The sequence below is a fragment of the Lissotriton helveticus genome, chromosome 3_1 (genome assembly GCF_964261635.1).
Source record: "Lissotriton helveticus chromosome 3_1, aLisHel1.1, whole genome shotgun sequence".
Classification (NCBI taxonomy): Eukaryota; Metazoa; Chordata; class Amphibia; order Caudata; family Salamandridae; genus Lissotriton; species Lissotriton helveticus.
In genome coordinates, this window is record NC_136061.1 from 89,766,777 (window position 1) to 89,791,558 (window position 24,782).

The 24,782-nt window shown below is 42.3% G+C and overlaps 1 protein-coding gene across 1 annotated transcript in view; it reads left to right on the forward strand.

The window, feature by feature from the left end:
- Window positions 1-24,782, forward strand: part of DNMT3L (DNA methyltransferase 3 like) — a 214,242-nt gene that overhangs the window by 168,508 nt on the left and 20,952 nt on the right. Inside the window, exons 10-11 of the mRNA XM_078679281.1 lie at window positions 1,010-1,152; window positions 1,983-2,068. Coding sequence (XP_078535407.1) covers window positions 1,010-1,152; window positions 1,983-2,068 — 229 coding nt within the window. The remainder of the gene's footprint in view (window positions 1-1,009; window positions 1,153-1,982; window positions 2,069-24,782) is intronic.

Sequence of the window (24,782 nt, forward strand, 5' to 3'; positions counted from 1 at the left end):
TTGTGGTGTCCTCCAGTGCTTATATGATTTTATTGTCATGCTCCGAATGTCTTCCAACATGTATTGCACAGTTTCAAAGAATGAGTCTAATATTTTAACTGAATGTTTATTTTATCTATTGAACTGTAATGTATGTACTGTTCTTTTATGGCGTGAAGCCGAAATAAAGATTTGAAATGAAATAATTCTAAATAGAAAGAGGAGTGAGTGTTCTAGGTCATTTTGGAAGTGTTGTTAGTAGAGTTGTGCTTATATTTGGAAATGTTTGGGTAGCAGGACGTGCGTGTGATTGCCACTATTTAGCTTGTTGCAGGTGATGTAGATCACCAAGTAGGCCTATCTAGTATCTTTGTGTGTGAGTCTCCATGGATTACAGTAGCAGTGAGGCAGAGGTCACACTGAGGGGTGTGCTTGTTCGATTTGAACTTGACTCCTAATATTTGTGTCATAGTGTATGTGTAGTTACAGGAGAAGATGTCCTTGAATGAGTTGTATTGGATTCACAAAGTGTGCATTGTTGGTGGTAAGTGCAGATCACAGTAATTGTGTTCCACATATGTTTGTCTGGGATTCTCAGTATTTGGGTAGAAGTTGGCGGTGCAGGTTACAGAGGGGATGTAGCAGGTAGACTTGTGTGTGGTTCTTAGTATTTGAATAATACAGGATGATTCAGGTGAGGATGGAGGTGTGTCTAGTAGAGCTGTTTTTTTCTGTAGTAGTTTATTAGTAGAGGGTGGTGTAGATTACAGCAAAGATGTGTGTGGTAAAATAGTGTAAAATTGCCAGTATTTGCACAATGATGGTGGCACAGTCAGAATGAGGGTGTTTGGAGGCAGCATCTGATTCAGTCACTTGGCATGGGGTGCATGTACAGATCTCTGGGTTGAGCTTTTAAACCCTCTGCCCATGCTATGACTGCTCGGCGGTCCCTCACTTGCCACTGATTGCTGCTGCTTGCTTCCAGCTCTCTCTTGTTTTGACCACAGTCCTCCATCTTGTGTTTCCAAAGCTTGGTATTTCTATCAGTACCATCGCCTCCTCAGCTATGCCCGCCCTGCAGGAGGCAGCCAAAAGCCATTCTTCTGGATGTTTGTGGATAACCTGGTGCTGGAAGACGAAGTCTCAGATGCTGCCACCTTCCGCTTCTTCGAGGTAGGTTCCCTCACAATCTGTGTATATGTAGGTATATATGTATGTATATGGTATTTCTATAGAGCGTGAACCTAGCCAAAAGTGAGCGGATAATGGGCTACCAGGACAATGGAGGACATACAGATCTTCTCTTGAAAGATAGAATTGTGGATGAACTATTGAAATAATGCTGTGTGGCAACTTATTCTGCACCCCTTGACTATCCACTGACTGCTGTATTTCAGGTCAGCATCGCCTAACGCTACAAGTATTAACAAATCTGAGAGCACATGAGGAAGTCAACTTTACCCTAACGTCACAAACCAACTTAGCCTGCTTTCTTCATCCACTGACTCTGAGAAGAATATTCGAGAACAAACTTAAATCTTCACTAATGCTCAAGCCCTTCCCGCATTCATGTCATTCAACCCCTCTCCTTTAAAGGATGTTAACTATTTTTCCTTAAATTGGTTTCACCCACCGTGTAATTTTTACTATTCGCCATTCTGCACTCTCCTCAATAACTACTTATTGTTTAGAAAGTTGTTAGCCAGTCTCCCCAACTGCTGTTACATCTCTGCCTACTCTTGACCTAAAGCCTCTTCCATGTCTTGGTAAGTGCCTATGCATCTGCTCTGAAATGTCTCTGTCTATCTCCATTCCTGAAGTCTGCAAGAATGCTCTATGAAAAGAGTCCAATATCATACCTCATGTTATTTAATTGGGAGACAACATCATAAACATTGTATTTTTTTAGAACATTTAGTCCTCTGATGCTCATGAGGTGTGGCTGCGCTTTACAAAACAGTATACATAAATAAATAAATGCATCTCTTGCTATTCTTTTTCAGACAAATCCACTGATTGTGTATGATGTGCAAAATGGAACGGTCGTGAGTGCTGTGCAAGTCTGGGGCAACATACCATCCATCAACAGGTGAGGTTAAGATTGCTTCTCATGTCTATTGTCTGCATGAGGGAGGCATCTTGATCTCCTATTCTGAACGAAAATCTGGAACTCAGATGGCAAAAACCAATAATACATGTTGTTATACTTATCATTTACATATTCACGCCCATGAACCGAAGAGTCAGGCAAGTATTGCTACTCCAGAGTAACACCACCACCATCCACTCAATACCTTCTTTCTTATAAGCACCACTAGACTCTAACACCTCCATCCCAGACTCCTTTGGTGTTATTAAATAAATGTGACTCTGCAAACAAGCCTTCAACCCTTTCTCTTCCTAGGCACCTAGCTACCCATCACCTAAAACAACTCTAAAAAGCACTGCCCATTCCCTAGGGCACACCTTAGATGCCATCTGCAGCTGTGATTGGCTTCCACACCAGGCGAAGGTTGAATAATCCAAGGCTAACAGTTCTTTTCTATTCCACTCAAATCCCCTTGCTCTCTGCTGGTTATGGGGATCTACAGAGCCCAGCTCTCTAGCAGCTGACAAAACGCGTCTCAGCACTATACTCAGTGGTCTGTTAAGAGCAAGAGAAATTGTCTACAAATTGATCATGCTTAAGAAACGTTTCGCTTCTCAAGGGAAAAAATGAAAACAATTCTTTCCCTAAAACCTGTCCATGGGAATGGACCATAATGGCTCCCTCAAAAGTAATGGCATGGGGAATACAAACCCCTCAAGATAGACTTACCAACTAGACAGCTGAGAAACTTTCAAGCCCCAGTTTGCTAGGCGAAAGTCTTCCTACTAAATGATGGCTGCATTAGCAAAGCAGACACTGCACCAGCAAAACCATGTCACCAAAGCAAATCACATATGACAAATTCTACCAGCGTCTCCTATTCAAAGTTGGCAATGTTAGCCAAAAAATACACAAAAATCTTTCCAACCCTCGCAGAGTTAATGGAAGAGCACCAACTAATCCATGCCCACCAGGCAGGTTTTAGTGCCCATCACAGTACGGAACTCGTGTTGCTTTCAATACTGGATGAACTCAGGCTGATGGCTAATGGGAACAAGCCCTCTGTGCTGATCCTATTTGACCTTACAGCCACATTCAACCTGATTGACCATCTAGTGTTGATGGATTGATTACGGGTGCAGGGGATCACTGGTTCCGCCTTTCTGTGGATCGCGTCCTTTTTGAAGGAACGGTCACAGAATGTACAGCTGGGTGACTATGTGTCTAGAGAAAGAGTACTCCCATGTGGGGTTCCCCAGGGATCTGCTCTGTTCCACTTTTATTTAATATATTATCTCCAGCCTTTGGTGGTGGTACTAGCACAGTTGGATTGACAAATGTTTAATTATGCAGTTGATCCGGCTGATTGATAACTCTAAGAAAGAGCAATTGAATGCACAGACTATCCTTAGGTTTACGATGAACTGGATGACAGTTTACTCACTCAAAGTGAACCCAGATAAGACAGAGGCAATCACCACCAATGGTAATGTTATGTTATGTTATGTTAGTATGTATTTGTAGAGCGCACGTTCACCCTGGGGTTTCTTGGCGCTGTGTACCGCTGGGGAACCCGTCCTGGCTTTCCCTGTGAGATTGTCCCTATTGGGCATCCCCAAGGTGAAGCCAGGCATCCCCGGCAGCGAGGGGGCCATTGTGGAGATTAAGCAAGCTATTGCCCAGAGTTGCAGCGTGGGACCCATGGTTAGAGAGGCACCGAGGCGAGATTTATCGGGCCCGCTGACATTGGTCCGGTACCCTGCCGCGTCGGGAATTGAACCCTGGTCCCAGGCCAATCTCTGCTTCTGGGTCTGCCGCCTCTAACCGGTGAGCCACACTTCTCCTTGCTTAGATGGTTTTTGGCCCCAGAAGTGAGATGTTACTCCGACATCTGGGCCTGTTGTGAAGAGCCTGGGGATTAAGTTGGACGAGAAATTCCTTTATTTATTTATTTAAACAGTTTTGTATAGCACTGTCTAGACCTAAAGGTATTAGAGCGCTTAACAGGGGCTTGAAGTCAACACAGATTACAGTATTATATTCATATAAAAAGAAAAAGGGTGTAAAAGACAGTATAATCATAATTCAAAGAACGATAAATACATGGACAAGAGGATCAGAAGTACAGTAAAATTACAAGAAAATACAAGGGGCCTCATTTATGAAAGCCTTGCGCCACAGATGGGTCACTTTTTCCCATGTTAAAAGTGACGCACCGGCGGCGCAAGGCCTTCATAAATAAGGCCCAAGGAACACAAGAAATTGGCAATGCCTGGGCAGGTGACGACAGTGGTGGGAAGCTGGGTGGGCCTAATTAGGCAGCTTCAGAAACTGGTGCCTCTACATCTTTCTCAACGATGCAAACAGTGGTGGCATCACTGATTGTGTCACGTCTAGACTATGACAATGCGTTATACCTTGCGCTCTCGGTCAAGCTGCTGTGTAAGCTCCAAGTAGTTATGAACAACATAGCATGATTAATGTATAATCTACCGAGACGGACGCATGTCTTCCTGCTGCTGCAACCATTGCACTGGCTTCCATTAAAGCAGAGAGCCAGGTGCAAGGGCTTATGCATTGTTCATAATGTATGGGACGGCGCCAGTGTACATTAAGGACCATCTGAAGCGATATGTACTGGGACACTGTCTGAGGCAACTGTGCTGACCTATCAACCTTTTAACAAATCGACCAAGGGTGGTCGTGCTTTCTCAGTCCAGATACCTCAGCTATGGAACAACCTCCTGGAAAGTCTGCAACGAGAAAACACTCTCCTCCTATTTGGGAAGAGATTGAAAACCTTTTTGTTTGAACAGGACTTTGGTAGTGTCTAGTCAAATGTCTCTGCCAAACATTAGTTGGTGCGAGGTGGCTAACCCTTAGACAAGCGCTAAGAGACTGGTGGTAATTAGGCTCTATCTTAGTGTTACTAACATAACATAACTCTTTCAAACTAGTGATATGCCCATGCCTCCATCTGCCAACATTACATTCATACCCAATCCTGCTACCAGCATGAAATCACTTATCCGCAGCTCTTTACTAATCTTCTTTGATTTCTTTCCTCCCTGCCTGTTCCAGAAAACAATAATGAGTTCCAAAAGATGCAGATTGTAGACATACTGACACATCTATTCCTATCCATTGTTAATACATCTCAGTCTCACTGAGCTGCAAACCCTCAACACTCCAGCAGGATGCTAGGCCTCTCACGAAGATTTCTTGCAGAACCCAGCCCCAGACAAAGTATTCTTGCGAATGCGAGACCTAAACAGAAAGAACGATAATTCTTCCATCAGTCTTGGACAACATGAAGGGAGTTGCTGATCAATCAGGAGCTAGGGAATTGCTCCTTTTTACCTCTGAGTAGCATTCAAAATGTTCAGCTGCAACATACTCACAGGCAGACTCCGTACAATGGAAACATGCAACATCACCTTATCATGGGTGATTTACTTCTGTAGAAACTAATCACAATGAGAATTGGTGCCACTTCTTCTCCCAAGCCGCTTCCCTGCAGTGTCCATAAAGATCCATCCTCTCTCCCCTACTTTTCAACCCAGCTGACCCCCTGGCAAACTGGATTAATCCCCTTGGTCTCTCCTTCACAATTTCATAAGCATGATACAGATTATCCTGAAAATGAATAATATACTGACTGAACATACACCAATGCGAAAAAACGGTAAGGGTAAAAGCACAAGCACAGAAAATAAACTTTAAATTTCTTTGTCACTTCTTTGCAATTGTATCTTTTTCTTGCACAGTACGCTCAAAACCTCATAAGGATCTACCGTTAAGGTCCAAATCAGTCCATAATAACATCCAATGAATTGAGGGAGCATCTTAATGTTCAAAGATGTATCACAGGTTCAACGATGTTGATTCCAAACATTTTCTTTAATTGCAGTTCATACAGAAATGGCGACAGCTTATTCATCCAACTCCATTATTTATACATTATCAAAACACATGTTAAACAGCTGACGCGTTTCGTCCTGGAGCAGACATCATCAGGGCTGTTAAAGAAAGAAAAATTCACAATAATCAAATAAATATCTAATACCTATCAAATATTTTCCAAAATCTTGGCTGAACATACATTGAACCTGGGCAAGGGCATCCTACCACCTCTCCTGTGGATGAACTATTGAAATAATGCTGTGTGGCAACTTCTACTGCCCCCTTTACTCTCCACTGGCCCTATTTTAAGTCAACAGCCTTTAACAGCTCCTTGTCATTGCTGCCCGTTCCTCCCAGAGTCTGCATGTAAGGTATTTTCCTATCTGGTGGAGTTTTGAGTGTGAGAGGCCTTGAATGGCGTGTTGTTAGGTGTACCTTTAAGCAAACCCTTATCTGATGGTACAAATTGAAACCGTTGAAAGTTACATATGTTACTTGTCCATAGCTACAGCAGCCTTGAAATCGGTAACTGATTTATTTTCAGACGAAAATATCCTGCTACATCTGTTCCTCTCACTGCCCTTTGCAGCCTGTGGTCAGGGGTTGCAATGGCACCACCAAGGGTTGCAGGGGGCACACTGAACCCTAAATGACGTCCATGTAAGTGAGGAAGGTAGTTAGATTTTAATTTATGTTAAAAAAACAGAGCCATTTTTTAAAAAGCACGACTGTTTAGCAAAAAAAAAGAAAAACACAGGAATTTACCAGTTATACGTAACTGAAATAAGTATAGCTATATCTATTTTTCTCTCTTTCGAGATATATATATATTATTTTTTTCGAATAGTATCAAAACAGGTAAGTAAACATATAAATAAATAGAACAAATTTCGTCGCGTGCACTGCAACGCATTTGGTGATGCAGTGCACGCAACAAAATTTGTTTTATTTATTTATAACATTTATATGTTTACTTACCTTTTAAAGTCCGTAATCCATACATTACTACCCCCCACCCTGCCCCTCCCCCTCCCCACGCCACCGCCCGGCCGGTACTCCAACTACTAAAATGTATTATAAATTTATAACCGTGAACTTGGCAGCATCTATTTGGAGTCAAAGCGCCATTCCAGCCAGTGCAAGGATTTTGAAGACGACGAAGGCTTTTTCAGCAAAATGTGTGTATTATTAGCCAGGAACCTGCTGGTGAGGCCATTAAATTGGTACTGTGCCACATCAACACAGAGCCAAAAGCCATATGGAACATATAAAGCTAAAGGCAGCAACAGCCAGGAACAAAGAGGAGCTAAAAGAAAGAATAGTCAGATGATGAATGATGAATGTTGAGAAAAACGCTCAGTCTGGAGTATGTATTCATGGCTGCAAGAGCCCAGGAACGTGCAGAACGACAAGTTGCTGACATGGATGCCTGAGGAGGCCAGAGTGAGTCAGCACTGACCATGAAAAGTAAGCAAAGGGTTGACGGCCACAAAGTAATGTCTCCAAAGACAAACTGTACTTCAGATGCAGATTTTCTTTTCTACATGAAGGTCAATGTCTAGCCATTGTACAAATATACAAGGGTTGTGGGTAGGAGAAAGGGTTGAGGAAAGGATGTGCCCTAACAGGTAGGGCAATCGACTTCAAATCTGGGGAACCGGGTCCGAGTCTCGGCAACGACACTCAACATCCTGTGATTCTGGACAAATCACTTAATAACAAAAATGAATGTGTCCTTATGTAATGCATCTGGTGCTCATGTAAAGCACTCTGATACCTTCAGGTCAAGTTTGCGCTATTTAAAACTCTGAAAAAAAATAATAAACCATTTTGTAATGGTTTGCAAAGCGAAGGAAAAACTGCATCACGTTGAGAAAACAAATTGGATGCCCAAACGTTCCAAAAGCAACGTTCTACTCACGCCCACAAGGCCAAGCAGTCACATCAGTTGAGGAAAATGGAAACTAAACTAAGTTGATCGACATCTAAATATTCTTCCAAAAGTTCAACATCATTGTCAAGCAATAGTAAAGAAGATGGATGTGCGATGCCGATGTCAACTAAAGAGAAACGTGCGCATGTCGGATTGCCCGCTTGCAAGGGAAAATGCAAGTCAAAGAAATATAGACAAGTGAAGTCCCAAAATTCATTTAGACACTGTCCCAAAATCACACTAAGGCCCTAATTAGGAGTCTGCCGGTCCGAGGACTGCCAAACTCATGGGGTGTGGCATTCTGACCACCTCATTATGAGCTGGGGGGTCAGACCAGTCTAGGACTACCAGCGCTGCCAGGGAACTGCCATTCCCTGGAGGGGGCATGGCAGTCAGTCGGCCTCAATATGCTTGGCGGCAATGCCAGGGTCCCGCCAAGCATATTACGAGTTTCCTCTCCTCTAGGAAACAGGGTTTACATGGAGGTTCTGACTCCATGTAAACCAAGGAGGAGAGGAAATAAAGGGGTCCCGACTGTGGCCTCTGTGCCTCCTATGCTTGTGGATGTACACAAGGGGGCATAACATGTGCCCCCCTCTGTGCATGCACAACAGTTCCTGCACGGCATTAACTTTTGAGTCCATGCCGTACAGTTATTTTGTGAGGCATTCCCATTGTGGTGCGTTTTTCAAAGGCACCACCACCTTTAAATGATACACCGCCCAGGGACCACCATGCCACCTGCCCGACAGAGTACTTAAAAGTCGTAATATGGCAGGTGGTGGCGACTTTTGGTGGAGAGGTGGCGCGGCCGTTTGCACCACCGCTCCACCAAAAGTCATAATCAGGACCTAGAGGGTGAATGGTTGTTCCATACCTTTTATCATAGACAGTGGTGCAGCAATAAACATTATGCTGGAGGAGAAATACAACGAACGTAAAGCATTATGCTGGAGGAGAAGTACAACAAACTGTCTCCAGTGCACCGTCTCTCACCGGCAAAGTCTAAAGTGTATATATGGGCTGCATCGATGCTATTAAAAAGTCAAGGTACATTTGTAACAACCATGAAGCACAAAAAGATGAAAGTACAAGCACCAATATTCATGTACTTCAAGGTAAATCGGTAAGAGCTTGTTTACTCAATTTCAGTACTGCTGCTGAAATAGAACTGATGCTCATCACGAAATAGTGAGCCAGTTGTCATCGTTGTTTCATGGATTAGAAAAAGTCAAGACAGAGAAAATGCAACTGCATATTATTGAGGACATTCGTCATGTTGCTCTGCGACATCGTCTAATTGTATTTCATTTACAGAAAACTGTTGAAAACGAACTTGAGACATTACTAAGGCATTACATCATTGAGCTATCTACTGATCCTACACCATGGGTTTCAACCATAGTGCTAGTGCCTAAAAAGGACAGTGAAGGAGCTGTACACATCTTTGTTGATATACATCAAGCTAACAAGGCAATTGAAAGAAAACATTGAGGTCCACACATTGGCACCATTTGCCAGTCGTCTCTCACCTTGTTTTGAACAAAGGATATCATCAATTGAAACTTGAAAAAATTGCAGGTATGTCACTACCTTTTCTACCCATATTGGAATGCTCAGATATAAAAGATTATGTTTTGACATGTAATCAACTGTAGAAATTTTTCAAGATGTCATTTGCCACATAATACAGCCTGTCATGCATGCTTTCAATGACAGTGATGACATATTGGTCCTTGAGGCCTCACGAAAGGAACATGATAAAGCTCTTACACAAGTGTGCCGTTTACTTGCTGATGCAGGTTTCACTTTGAATCAGAGAAATGTACGTTCCACAAAACAAAACTCATATTTGGCCATATTTTCTCTGATGGGGGAATGACTCTAGATCTTGCGAAAGTATAGGTTTTGTCAGCCACCGGCCCCCCTCAACATGTTTCCATGGTACACTCTTTTCTTGTCATGGCTGACTGCTGTTCTAGGTACATCCCTGATTAAGCCACAGTATGCGCCCCATTGAGGGACTTAATGTAACAAAATGCTTTATTTCAATAAACACATGAATGTGAACAAAGTTTCAATAAAATCAAAGATGGAATTGAGAAAGCCACTGAAATGGCCCACTTTTATCCAAAGCTACATGCAAAGTTGTTGTTGATGCAAGCCTAGTAGGGTTGGGCACAATTCTTGCCCAACACAATGGATATCCAAACGCTCGAACGCATATTGTGGCTTATGCTTGCAGAAGTTTATCACAAACTGAAAGTGCTTATTCAGAAGCTAAAAAAGAAAGCCTGGCTGTGGTGTGGACTTGTGAACATTTCTACATGTTTCCATATGGAAAGCATTTCACTCTTGCCACAGAATCATTGCTTACCGACTTTGGGAATCCCAAAGCCAAGATGCCACTTCACATTGAGAGGTGGGGGTTGCTTGCAACTGCAGGAGTATGACTAACCCATTGCACTGACCAGGTAAAGCTCAAACCCTGTTGACTACTTTTCACGAGTCCCAGTACAGGGTCATAGTACCACTTCCAAAATGGCTGAAGCCTACATTAACTTCATCGTAAAGTCCAGTACACCTGCTGCTATGCCAGTGGAACAAATCATTGCTACCATGATCAAAGACAGTGATATATGTAGTACTCAAAGACATTATTGCACATTAATCCTGGAAAGAGCACACTCAACCTCTTACTAATGACAATGATTAACAGAAATTGAAAGATTAACTTTCCATTACCTAAGACGGTATCATCCTACGATGTTCGCAAATTGTCATACTGGGATGTCTGAGATAGCAAGTCAAGTAAGTGGCGCATGAGGGACAGTGTCGGATTGTCGCCACTAAGCGAGCTCTCTAGGATCGAGTTTTGTTTCCTTATCTTGATGAAAGATTTGAAAGGGAATTAAAGGCCTGTCATTTGCTTACCTCCCAAAACAACCCAGCATCCATTGAACATGTCTGATCTTCCAAAGCATTTTTGTGTTGACTTCTTTGGACCCCTGACAATAATGGTAATAGTTGATAAGTATTCTCATTTTCCCTTGGCAGAGGACCCTTTGTCGATCACCAAGGAAAAAGTTATCGAGATGCTAGATGGTATTTTTGCAATATGGGGCGTTCCTTCAATTCTGAATTCCGACAATGGTCCATCAAGCAACAGTCGAGAAAGACTTTCTTATTCGTCTTAATGTCAAGAAACAGAAAAGCACACCTCTTCAGCCACAAGCCAACGGCTGACCCACTGATTGTTGTGACTAGTGAAGTACACATGGTGACTGCTCACCATCCTGGAAAGTCCATTATGCGAGATTATGCGCATTTCAAACACCTGCCTCGACATTCGCCAACTTCAGATGTCAGAAGTGAGACTTCTCCACCTGAGAATCCTCAGAGCTCAATGACTGCACCGGTATCTGTCTCCAGTGCCGGTCATGAACACCTCTGTATCTCTGCAGCCTCACAACAAGATCGTATGATGTATATACATAATATTTGTATTCTTTATGTAACAAAGGAGGAAATGTAGTATCTTGTGAGTTAGAGAATGATGGGACCCTTTTGTTTCCTGATGGACCTGTAGAACAGTGACATAAGTGCATGAGTGTGGTGATAGAATTCATGATTTAGAATTTTCAGTTAATGATTATACTCTAAAGACTAAGGAAGCGTAATACCAAGCTCTTTGTATGGCGTAATCATTTACATGCTCCAAGTTTGGGGAGGATGCTACCACCAATGTATCACTTGGGATACTAATTGAGATCAGGCCTCTTGCACCCGCATCTGTGTATTGGCAATTGTCAACCAAACACCAATGTGTAATGCCATGCACCACAAATGCAGACACTATCCATAGCTGGCTAAGTTTATCATTACTGTGAGTAAGAATAACCTGGAGTACTCTTTGAGCAAATAAATGCTGTATGTAGTTAAACGCAAATAATCCAAAATGAATTGAAGATTTTACTCCATAAAGTTCATGATTGTTTCAACAGTTTATTTGTTAATAATCATATTATATTCATATGACTAGATAATCACAACGTATATTCCATGAATAGTTCTCGTTAAACAGTGTGTTAGTGGTCCACATAATTTAGAATCCCCAATGCATTTCGCACAAAAGTGCGCTTCCTCAGGGGGTCTGTAAGTAAATAGAAATGACACTAATTGGTACACTAGCAAGTCTCCAGGAGCAAGGCAATATATGAGTGTACGAACCTATTCAGAAAGTGAATGAGGGTTGGGGTCAAAAAAAGTGAACGAGGGTTGGGGTCTAAAAAGTAAATATACCAAGGTCGCCCGTGTGCACATACAAATTAAAAATGTGAAATAAAGAAGGCGGAAGAAAATAGGCAATTGTCAGAAGGTTCGGATTAGCGTTAAATATACTGAACGCAAACCAAAAAACCATCAGTGAGTGGAATGCGGTAAAACGCGAGGAAGCCCAAGTGTTTAAAAACGAAATGTGATAAACACGTGAAAAAAGTGCCAATAACGTCCCAAAGTTATGCCAAAGAGGCGAGGAGTATCCAAAGCGATAGTAGCGAGAGTGTCTTACCGTTGTGAAGAAAAAAAGGGTAGTCAGCGTCTGGTAACCGAGTGTCGGCGAGAACCAGGCTCCGTGGTAAACAGGAACCCGGAAGACGCCACGCATGCGCATACGTGTGTTAAAGTATGCTTTTTAAGAGTAAGCATGGAAAAAAGACGTGTTAAGTACCCGTGATTTGAACAGGAATGGTGAAGTAAATGACACCGATCTAAATGATCAGAATAAATGTAGGTGAACAATAGTGTAAAAGGGAGTGTGGAAAATAAGAAAATAATAAAATTCCGCAATGCAAGATAAATAATGACAAAGGTGTCCAAAAACAGGTGTACTGAAAACCATATAGGAGAATAAATAGATAGATAAATAAACAGTTGGTAGATAGATAAATAAACATTAGGCTATATTTTCTGAGCCCTTAAGTTACATTACTATATAAACAGGAATATGGTAAATCACAGCAAGGTCACAGCTAAATTGAGAGATATCTATGTACAATTAAACAGGTCTCAAATGTCACAAAAATCGTAAATGTATCATAAGTGGCAACTAAATTCAAGACGTTCATTAAGTCCTTTAGGCTGCACCGCCTGCAAGCGGTATATCCAGTACAACTCCCGCTGTAGCAAAAGTTTACTATTGTCCATGTGCGGATGTTTATCGACTGTTTCCAAAATCAAGAATCGTATCTGGCTGGGGTTGTGCGAATGTTGGATATAGTGTGCAGCAAAGTTAGATTTTAGGTTTTTTGTACGGATGTTACTCCGATGTTCGTTTAACCTAATTTTAATTTTGCGTTCAGTTTTACCCACATATGGGAGACCACATGGGCATTTTATCATGTATACCACATTGTTGGTATCACATGTAGCATTGACAAGAAGGTTGATGGTAGTACCTTGAGTAGGGTGAGTCATAGTGGATCCAAGGATTACACTATTGCAATGGCTGCAATTGTGGCATGGGATAGTTCCTTTAAAAATAGTATGACTGGTGATAGTGGGTTGCTTGATCAGTTGTTGAATAGTCTTGGTACGTATGTACGCAAATATGGGGGGCTTTCGAAAACTTAGGTTGAAATCAGCTTCTGATTGTAGTAGTGGCCAGTGCTTGCGAATAACCTCTTTAATTTGTCGTGATTGAGTAGAGTATTTGGATACAAATACAGGTCGAGTATCTTGTTGTTGGACTTTCAATTTAGGTTTGAGTAGTTCAGTTCGGTTCTTGAGATTGACTCTGTTTTCAGCGGTGGTTGTGATATTTTTGCAATAGTGTAATCCTTGGATCCACTATGACTCACCCTACTCAAGGTACTACCATCAACCTTCTTGTCAATGCTACATGTGATACCAACAATGTGGTATACATGATAAAATGCCCATGTGGTCTCCCATATGTGGGTAAAACTGAACGCAAAATTAAAATTAGGTTAAACGAACATCGGAGTAACATCCGTACAAAAAACCTAAAATCTAACTTTGCTGCACACTATATCCAACATTCGCACAACCCCAGCCAGATACGATTCTTGATTTTGGAAACAGTCGATAAACATCTGCACATGGACAATAGTAAACTTTTGCTACAGCGGGAGTTGTACTGGATATACCGCTTGCAGGCGGTGCAGCCTAAAGGACTTAATGAACGTCTTGAATTTAGTTGCCACTTATGATACATTTACGATTTTTGTGACATTTGAGACCTGTTTAATTGTACATAGATATCTCTCGATTTAGCTGTGACCTTGCTGTGATTTACCATATTCCTGTTTATATAGTAATGTAACTTAAGGGCTCAGAAAATATAGCCTAATGTTTATTTATCTATCTACCAACTGTTTATTTATCTATCTATTTATTCTCCTATATGGTTTTCAGTACACCTGTTTTTGGACACCTTTGTCATTATTTATCTTGCATTGCGGAATTTTATTATTTTATTATTTTCCACACTCCCTTTTACACTATTGTTCACCTCCATTTATTCTGATCATTTAGATCGGTGTCATTTACTTCACCATTCCTGTTCAAATCACGGGTACTTAACACGTCTTTTTTCCATGCTTACTCTTAAAAAGCATACTTTAACACACGTATGCGCATGCGTGGCGTCTTCCGGGTTCCTGTTTACCACGGAGCCTGGTTCTCGCCGACACTCGGTTACCAGACGCTGACTACCCTTTTTTTCTTCACAACGGTAAGACACTCTCGCTACTATCGCTTTGGATACTCCTCGCCTCTTTGGCATAACTTTGGGACGTTATTGGCACTTTTTTCACGTGTTTATCACATTTCGTTTTTAAACACTTGGGCTTCCTCGCGTTTTACCGCATTCCACTCACTGATGGTTTTTTGGTTTACGTTCAGTATATTTAACGCTAATCCGAACCTTCTGACAATTGCCTATTTTCTTCCGCCTTCTTTATTTCACATTTTTAATTTGTATGTGCACACGGGCGACCTTGGTATATTTACTTTTTAGACCCCAACCCTCGTTCACTTTTTTTGACCCCAACCCTCATTCACTTTCTGAATAGGTTCGTACACTCATATATTGCCTTGCTCCTGGAGACTTGCTAGTGTACCAATTAGTGTCATTTCTATTTACTTACAGACCCCCTGAGGAAGCGCACTTTTGTGCGAAATGCATTGGGGATTCTAAATTATGTGGACCACTAACACACTGTTTAAGGAGAACTATTCATGGAATATACGTTGTGATTATCTAGTCATGTGAATATAATATGATTATTAACAAATAAACTGTTGAAACAATCATGAACTTTATGGAGTAAAATCTTCAATTCATTTTGGATTATTGCGTTTAACTACATACAGCATTTATTTGCTCAAAGAGTATTCCAGGTTATTCTTACTCACAGTAAGATTTTCTGTATTACGTGTTCATTGCACCTCAGGATCCAGGAGGTGAACACCTGAAGTACCTATAAGACTTGACTATTGTTTAAACTTTCAGTACCTTATATACACTTGGAGTGCAGCGGTACTCAACTGCTTTGTAAGTTTATCATTAGACACGTGTCTTCCTTTAACTAAGAACCAAATTAATCACCACCGGCCTTCGGCTTCTTGGTTTTCAGATAAACTTAAATTAGAAAAAACAAAATGTAAAGGTCTAGTGGGGAAATGGAGAAGACATTATGACCTAATTGAAAAACAGAACTATAAACAAGCTATCAAAAGCTATCAGGCACTATGTAAAGCAACACAGGCAGAACATATAAAGAACAATATAATGTTATCCCAAAACAATGCGAAAACACTGTTTAAAATGGTGCAAGAATTGTCAGGCGCTACACACCAACCAAAACCAGCTAATCTTACAGGAACACAATGTTTTTTAATGAGAAAATAGAGAAAATATATTTAGAATTCGATACGCATGAAACACAAAGTCCGCAGTCTACTAGTCCGCTAACACATTTTACCTCTCCTTCACAAATACCGGTGGATACTAAGGATATGCTGGATAAATGGTCACCTTTTGACATAACTTCATTTAAAGACACCCTGAATAGTATCAAATCAGGCTCGCCTAAGGACTTATTACCAATTTCAATTCTAAAAAAATTGGACCCTCTGATCCTTAAATGGATCATGGACCTTCTCAATGCCTCACTTGCTGAAGCAATAATACCTGCCAATTGGAAACATGCGATGATCCTTCCTTTGTTGAAGAAAGCAAATGCTGATCCGGAGGTTCCTTCTAATTTCCGCCCAGTTTGTTACTTCCTGCTTTCTCAAACATTTTAGAAAATCATGTTAATGGTCAGCTGACCCAATTCGTGAACTCCCGAAATATTTTGCACCCGTCTCAATCGGGTTTCAGATCTGGATTCTCTACGGAATCGACACTTCTGGGAGTCACGGAAACCATTCGCCGGCAACTGGACGGAGGCGATACAGTGGCACTCATCTTGCTAGATTTGAGTGCCGCTTTTGACACTATATCACATGAGACTCTCATCCAAATTCTTAATTCTAAGGGCATTGGCGGTCTTGCGCTGAAATGGCTCGCATGCTTTTTAAACAATCGTACATTCCAAGTGATTTCCTTAACATCTAACTCCAGATCTCATGTCTCATCTTATGGAGTTCCACAGGGATCGATTTTAACTCCTCTACTTTTTAATGTTTACATTAGCCCACTAGCGGACATAGCAGAAGAAGCTGGACTCACGATATTTTCTTACGCAGACGATACCCAGCTTATTTTCTCTCTTTCGACTAATAACAATGCTAAGTCACCATCTCTTAAAATGGGTCTATAAAATATCGCTAGATGGATGCATGCAAACAAACTTAAATTGAATGGAGGAAAAACAGAACTCTTGATTTTAGGCGGCAATAAAGATCTATGGGGACCTCAACATGGGCCTCAACAAATGGGTCCCCCTCCCTCACCTTCTCAAACTGTCCGCAACCTGGGTATTATAATGGATGATCAGTTGACTATGCGTCAACAAGCAACTAAGGTTACGTCGATGTGCTTTACCATTCTAAAATGGTTAAAAAAGATCTTATGGATGCTGCCTTTGACAACTCAGAAAACCGTTGTCCAGGCCCTAATTATATCAAGATTAGATTACGGAAATATCCTGTACTTAGGGGCAAACCAGGATGTAATCCGTAGGCTACAAGTGGTCCAAAACTCGGCAGCCAGACTCTATGTCAGCTACCTCGAATGGCCTCCATTTCGAATCACTCCGGGACTTATATTGGCTAGGAATTGACAATCGTTCTAAATTCAAATCCTTGTGCTATATGCACAAACTCAATGTCGGCGCGGCTCCACATTATTTGAACACTCTGGTTCACAAATACAAGCCAACTCGCACCCTTAAATCCTCGAAGCAAGCAAAATTTGTGACCCCTAGATTTAAACTGACCCGCATAGGGGGCCGTTCCTTTTCTTCTCTCGCTCCTGCTCTGTGGAATTCTATGCCTCTCTCTAATGGCTGAGAGATTTCTCCCAGTGTGATCTGGGACATTGTTCTTTTTTTTCTTGCCCTGGATGAAAATTCACAGTATGCCGGTTCCAGGACAAGAAATGGTGCTGGAAGGCCCACCCTAAAAAGAGGGAGCCTATCAGATCTATTCGGATAGGCGTCCTGTATTGTCTACACTGTTGTAGAGATGTTTCCAACTCAAATAAGGAACCGTAGAGGAGGAGGGTGGTCACACACTGGACTCATGTGTCATCTGCTGCGTTTTTGCTCTGTTGCCACCGCCCTCAAGATCAGTCCCAAATCTTTTCTCCTGTGTGATGCATAAATATTCAGTGCAGTCAATGTTCTCAGGATGACTGTCAAATGTATTACATGAGCCTGACTAAGACTGTATCGGGATGTTGTAGTGAGTTTGAGAGATTAGTAAAAACCCGGGGGCAGATTTACTATCATTTTGTGGTGCAGCCCAACGCCAAATCATATTTTGGCATTTACTAAGCCGTGCAAAACCTCCTTGCATGCCTTTTCATGGTTTAGTAAATACAAAGTTTCTGGTAGGCTTTACATGGGTTGAGCATGGTCATTCCCATGCATCCATCCACATTTTTATGCAAATCCAGATTTACAAAGACTTGTGACAATGAGCTTGTGACAAAATGATGGGCCTACCCGACAGAGGCGTAATGAGGAGAAATATCTTAGTTTCTCCTCGTTACTTTGTTTTTCTATGCATGCTACATTCTGCCTATTCCTCTTATGCATAAAAAGAGTAATATGCCTCTTTGGATGATTGTTGTGCAGGAAAATTGCCTTCCTGCACAAAAACAGTCCTAACCACAACACAATCTCTTTGCACTATGGTGCAAGATGGCTGTGTTGGCACTAGGCAGCCTCAAGCGAACCAGCACAGAGAAAGAGCTAAAGAGCATCATATCTTAGTAGATTTGTGGCTTTTTAGCTCTATCCCATTCACACAACGTAGCACAGCCACTTGCCTTGCTGCACTGCGTTGCATAAATTCTTAATGAATCTCAGTCTTTAGAGGTAGTGTCATGCAATGGAGGGCCATCCATTCCCTTCGCTACTTGAAATGATTGACTTGGCCCAAGCTGTACTAAGCACATACGGCTAGATTCATCAACGACCCGTTTTGCGAGTCTTTAATAGCGATTCATAAGGAATCGCTATTAAGGACTTGCAAAACGGGATTCATGTAGGAATCGCAAAATAAATTGCGATTCCTACAGCTTCCTTACAGGGGCGGTGGGTGACATTTCCAAGCGGTGGGGCGCAAAGTGATTTGCATTCAGCAACGCAGCAAGCGAGCGAGAGCAGCGAGCGAGCCCGAACCTTAAAAGGGGGGTTTGGGGGGATAACCCCCCCAAGAAAATTTAAAAAAAAAAGAATAAAAATCGTGCATTTTCAAGCAAATTTGAGAAAGCAGGAAGGTTAATAAAGCAATTGTGAAAGTGCAGTTATTACATTAATAGATGGCATAACATAGGTAGCTGCTTATTCAGTATAACCACAGAATGACCATGCAAGGTTCTACAGCATATTCTAAAGCAGAACAAAACAAGTGGAACTACCCCTCCCTTAAACCATACAAAAGAGGATGAATGAACTAGTCAAATAGTGTCCACGAGGACACTAAATGAAGCACACCGATGTTAAGAGAAACCTGGAGCCACTACCAAAATGAAACTAGCCGGTGAATGAAAACAAAAAACAAGGAGGGGCCATCACATGCTGTACAGTGTGATGGCCAAACAAAACGTTTTCTGAGTGAAATCGCCTGGGGCGGAATTAAGCAGCAAAGGAGGGGCATTTACACAAATGCAACAGTAACAATTAAGCATTTCTGAATGCCACAGATCGTAACCAATGGCTGTAGGGGGTGTGCCAAACCCCACAGAAGAGATATAACAGGTTGATCGAAGCTCGACTTAAAAATGGTGAGCGAGATAGAAGCACCTGGGAAGAATGGATAAGTAGCGGGTGAGACTGAGCAGATAGAGTGCAGGAGCAAATGATTGTGTGTGAGTTTCTACCTTGAAGGATGCCTACATCCGTGAAGTGCCATTGACAGATGTCAACACTGATGGAAAATCCTGGTAGCCAATGACAAATTTTCACTCAACCACATCAGCCAATGAATGAAATTGGCTGTTCAAAAACCCCTGCCTGTCTATGTATGTTTTATGTTGTGTTCTGTATTGGGTGTTGGGTCTGACAATATCTCTTACCATACAGCTAAAGCTACCTCTAAGTACCACTTGAGGCCCGGGGAGAAAAGATAGCATGATAGCTTTCTCTTCCTCACTTAATGGATCTGTTCTCTGCAGTGTGCAACAAGTCCGGATGTACACTGCCTACAAGTTGGCATTACTGTTCAATACCTTTGACTGCGCGATACCTCATTCACTGCACAAAATGTGCGCAATACAGTCGACTGTGCGTTAACTTGCGCAGTACCTTTGAATGGGCACTGCTATGTGTAAGAGGCCGTGACGCCTGCCTCTGCACAAGCTCTTTAGTATTGAACGGCTCAAACAATGACAGCAGGTATATATCACCCACTCATGACAGGCATATCTCATTCATTCATAGCAGGCGTATCTCACCCATTCATAACAGGCATATCCCATTCACTCATAGCAGTCATATCTCACCCACTCGCAGCAGGCATATCTCGCCCACTCGTAGCCAATATATCTCACCCACTCATAGCAGGCATATCTCATTCACTCATAACAGGCATATCTCACCCACTCATGGCAGCCATATCTCACCCACTCATAGCAGGCATATGCCACCCACTCATAGCAGCCATATCTCACCCACACACAGCATTGAATACACATTTCACCCACTCATAGCAGCCATATGTCACCCGTTCATAACAGACACCTCACGCATTCATCACTGTCACATCTCACCACTCATAGTAGGCACATCTAACCCACTCATAGCAGCCATATGTCACCCATTCATAACAGACACCTCATGCATTCCTCGCTGTCACATCTCAACCACTCGTAGCAGGCACATCTGACCCACCCACATCATAGCAGACACATTTCACCCACTCACAGCAGCCACAGCAGCCTTATGCCGCCCATTCATAACAGACACCTCACTCACTCATTGCAGGCATTTCTCACCCACCCACAGCACTGAATACACATTTCACCCACTCACAGCAGCCATATGCCACCCATTCATAACAGACACCTCACGCATTCATCGCTGTCACATCTCAACTCACCCGCGTCCAGCAGTCTAAAGCCCAGAGAGTTCTCGGCAGCAGTCTCACCCCCTGACACCCCCGAACTCTCCCCCCCCCTCCCACACACACACACACAGGACACTCTCCAAAACCAGTGCACTAACACGGGGCACAACCTGAGGCTATAGAGTAAAAACATGAAAGGGCCGACTCCACCTTTCTTATAAAATCACTCAAACTCTACAATCCATTTAACTAAAAATACAAAATTTACAAGAATAGTTCTAAATTCTAAAAAAACACATTTCAGTTACACTGATTTGTAAAACAGTGAAACCAAAAATCACTAGTCAGGTTATTATCCGATCCTGATTTCCCCTCTCCTGGGGCCTGAATGTCACTTTCATTCTGCACAGTTTTAAATCATGTTTTAAGAATGAGCGCTCAGAGGGGGAGGGGGGGGGGGCTCTGATGCTCCCATTTATCCTAAACACAAAAGCCTGGAATATTAAAGTCAGAAAAAGTAATGGTGTTAATGTGGAAAGTGTCTAGACAGTGGCCATTCAGAAATGAAATTCACAATTTGTAAGATTAAAGAGAAGTCATAAGCACAAAAACACACACATATATATATATATATATATATATATATATATATATATATAAACCACAAATGCCCTTGAGCTTGTGGAGTCTGTGGAGAGTCCTTTTCATCCGGCTCTGCACGCTTTGTAGATCGAAGAAGTTTCAATCCGTAGCCTCGGTTCGGGGAATGGACAGGAGAGGCTACGGATTGAAACTTCTTCGATCTACAAAGCGTGCAGAGCCGGATGAAAAGGACTCTCCACAGACTCACTGTATCCCACTTAGGGTAACAAAACAATGCTCTATCCTTAATGTGAACCAGAGACTCGAACGAAAATACAGGTCCCAGCATGCAACACAACTGAACATGAACGAGGAACCAATAACAAGCATGCGTGTAATAACAATAAAAAGAGCCTCTGAACAGCGCATACTGAGTCGCCTATGAATACGGGGCAGTTGGCCTTGAAACGCGTCAGGCACCTTAATTTAGCTGTGAGCCTTTGAAGAGTAATATCCAGACAGGCCGGAGGGCAGGCCGAGCACGAGTGTGTCCTGGAAAGCTCAAGGGCATTTGTGGTTTATATTTGCAGCGCGGGGTCCTTACCGCGTCAGGATGCACCGTCTTCTGTCACCGAACTGCAGGGAATGGACAGGAGAGGCTACGGATTGAAACTTCTTCGATCTACAAAGCGTGCAGAGCCGGATGAAAAGGACTCTCCACAGACTCACGGTATCCCACTTAGGGTAACAAAACAATGCTCTAACCTTAATGTGAACCAGAGACTCGAACGAAAATACAGGTCCCAGCATGCAACACAACTGAACATTAACGAGGAACCAATAACAAGCATGCGTGTAATAACAATAAAAAGAGCCTCTAAACAGCGCATACTGAGTCGCCTATGAATACGGGGCAGTTGGCCTTGAAACGCGTCAGGCACCTTAATTTAGCTGTGAGCCTTTGAAGAGTAATATCCAGACAGGCCGGAGGGCAGGCCAAGCACGAGTGTGTCCTGGAAAGCTCAAGGGCATTTGTGGTTTATATATATATATATATATATATGTATATATATTTATATATGTACTGTAGCACATAGTAAGGTAAGAGTCGTCAGCCAGACCGTCAATCACAGAGAGAGAATAGTAGAGAGCTGCATTCAAGAGACAGTGAGTTCAGGTGCCTGAAGGTCTGTAGTCTAATACTGGGCTACAGCTGCTGCTTAGGCAATAACATATAGTGTGCACTATTTTAAATAGTTTCTTGCATATGTATTCAACCTGACTTACTTTTCAAAATATGTTGCTGAAGGACACTAATGCATGTTATTATTTTTAGTGCTACAGTGCTTCAGGATTGTGAATGTAAAAGCTAATTAAATATAATACAGATCTTGCTTTAAATTAATTTAGGGAACAGTCACTCTACAGGACCTCTACTCGGGAAAAACAACAAACCTTTCCGTCACAAAGCTCAAGGTTAGCACATCACAGTATGTACGCCACAACATCAATGGAAAAGTTATCTTACCATCATGGGTCAAATCCCTGCTCACGAGACTCTGGGCAGCGTTAGGCAACAGCTTTGTTCCCAGTCTCCCATATCTGTTTTTACGTCTCTTAACCAATTCTGGCCTCCCGCTTTTCGCACTCCATAACGCAAGGCAGCAACCATGGTCTGCAAGGCTGGTTGTAGACGGGCTCAGGCCTTGTTAAGTCACCGCAGGCTGTAGCAATCAAGTTTGCCATCCGGCCCCAGCCTGCCTACAGTGATAGTCCTCCAGGCCGTCCTGACTTCTGCAGGGCCGTCTTGTGACAGAGTGACTTCTCTAAGCTTAAAAATTGCAGTAAGATAGAGAATAAAGTGGGGGAGAGCAGGTATTCACAGCTGATAGCAACCGCACGAGTCCCCCAAACAACAGGGAGACCCTTCCCTACGGCTGTTGATGGCAGGAAGTGTTGAACTCATCCCCTGGAGGAGCTGGCGAGGCCCATGCCGATGTGGGGAGTCTGGCTTAGAGGCCGAGGCCGTACTTGCACTGCTTGTGCCTGGGATTTACGGTTCTGGGAGCCTAACTGCCAAGAGTTGCACAGCAGTTGTCCTGTATTCATCGTTTTGCCCACAGTGATTGCCTGCGGTGCAGGCTGCTTCGCCACCGCATGCAGCCTGCTGACCTGCTGCGATCCGGGCACAGAGCGACAATCAGTAACATGTTACATATTGTTACATCGTTTGCATACATAACCCACTGCTCCAAAATTAGGTTTGAGTAATTGTGTAAATGGCTTGTAAAAATGTCTTCTCTCTATTTTGCAAAAGTTGTGGGAATGGTTTTTCCCAAAAGGAAATCATTTTAATCGTGGATAATGTTTTCTTCAAAAAGTGTAGGTTTTTCCATTGAAATACACCAGATAGTTTCATGCTCCATGTGGATGAAAGCGCTGCTGTTGCACTCGAAGATGTCCAGCACACTGATATCGGATGTAGTCCTGTATGTTACACACCTCCCAGAGTTCTTTTCGGTGTGATTCGACACCTGGTCTTCTAAGTACAGAACAGTGCCTATTTATTATTCATTTAATTTTGAGCGCTGGGTAATGAAGTAAACGTAGAAGGCGTTGCCTTGCCATATACTTGTCAGCAGCTGCTCTTTATGTATTTTAATCTCTATTATTTGCCACTAGTTTTCAGATCACTTGTTTTTGCCTAATGTTATTTATTTTGCTAGCTGTGACTTTGGTGGGCCCAGTGGATGCCAGAAGAGTCCTGGGAAGGCTATGCTTGTCTAACATAATTTGGTATTTGGCCTGCCTATGGAATCTATGCATCTATGGTTGTCGACTGCTCTAATTTATGTGCTTCATTCAGAGGATGAATGTTCTTTACAGAGCATGGATGTGTGTGGTGCTCTCTACTTGTTTGAACGCACGTAGAGGATAGAGATGAATCAATATGTTACAGACTAATGCACAGATCTCGGTGTGGACATGCGCTTGTGTAAATGTGACCAGCTGATTTTTCTTGATTCGTTTGCCTTCATTTGCATTTTTATACTTTTGTAGTTGTATTTGTTTTTTCTAGTCTGCTGAAATATCTTTGCAGGGAGTGAGGTCAGCCAAAAGATCGGTTTGGCAGTAACTTTTGCGTGAGTAAAATTGCACATTGAATATATAGCTGTCAAATAACCCTAGATCAATACTTTGGCCTGCTTTCGAGCTAATACTAAGCATGCTTGGAGGAGTTGTGCCACTTTTTACACGCACTCTTCAGCAAATCACGACTTGAAAGTTGTTTCTACTAAGTCCAATGGAGCAAACCCGGGAAATTACACAACTCATTCACCTTCTGAAAGTCGGAAACACATGGCTGTTAAAGTTTAAGCCCCCTAAGTGTCCCACATTTCTCTACTTGATAATACCAGATTGACTCCTTAATCACAGTAACCTAGTGCACAGTAAGGCACTCCCAAAAAATTATAGTCTCATGCAAATCGACACAGCTTATCTCTGTGCTCCACACCAAGAGCTCAGACCGAA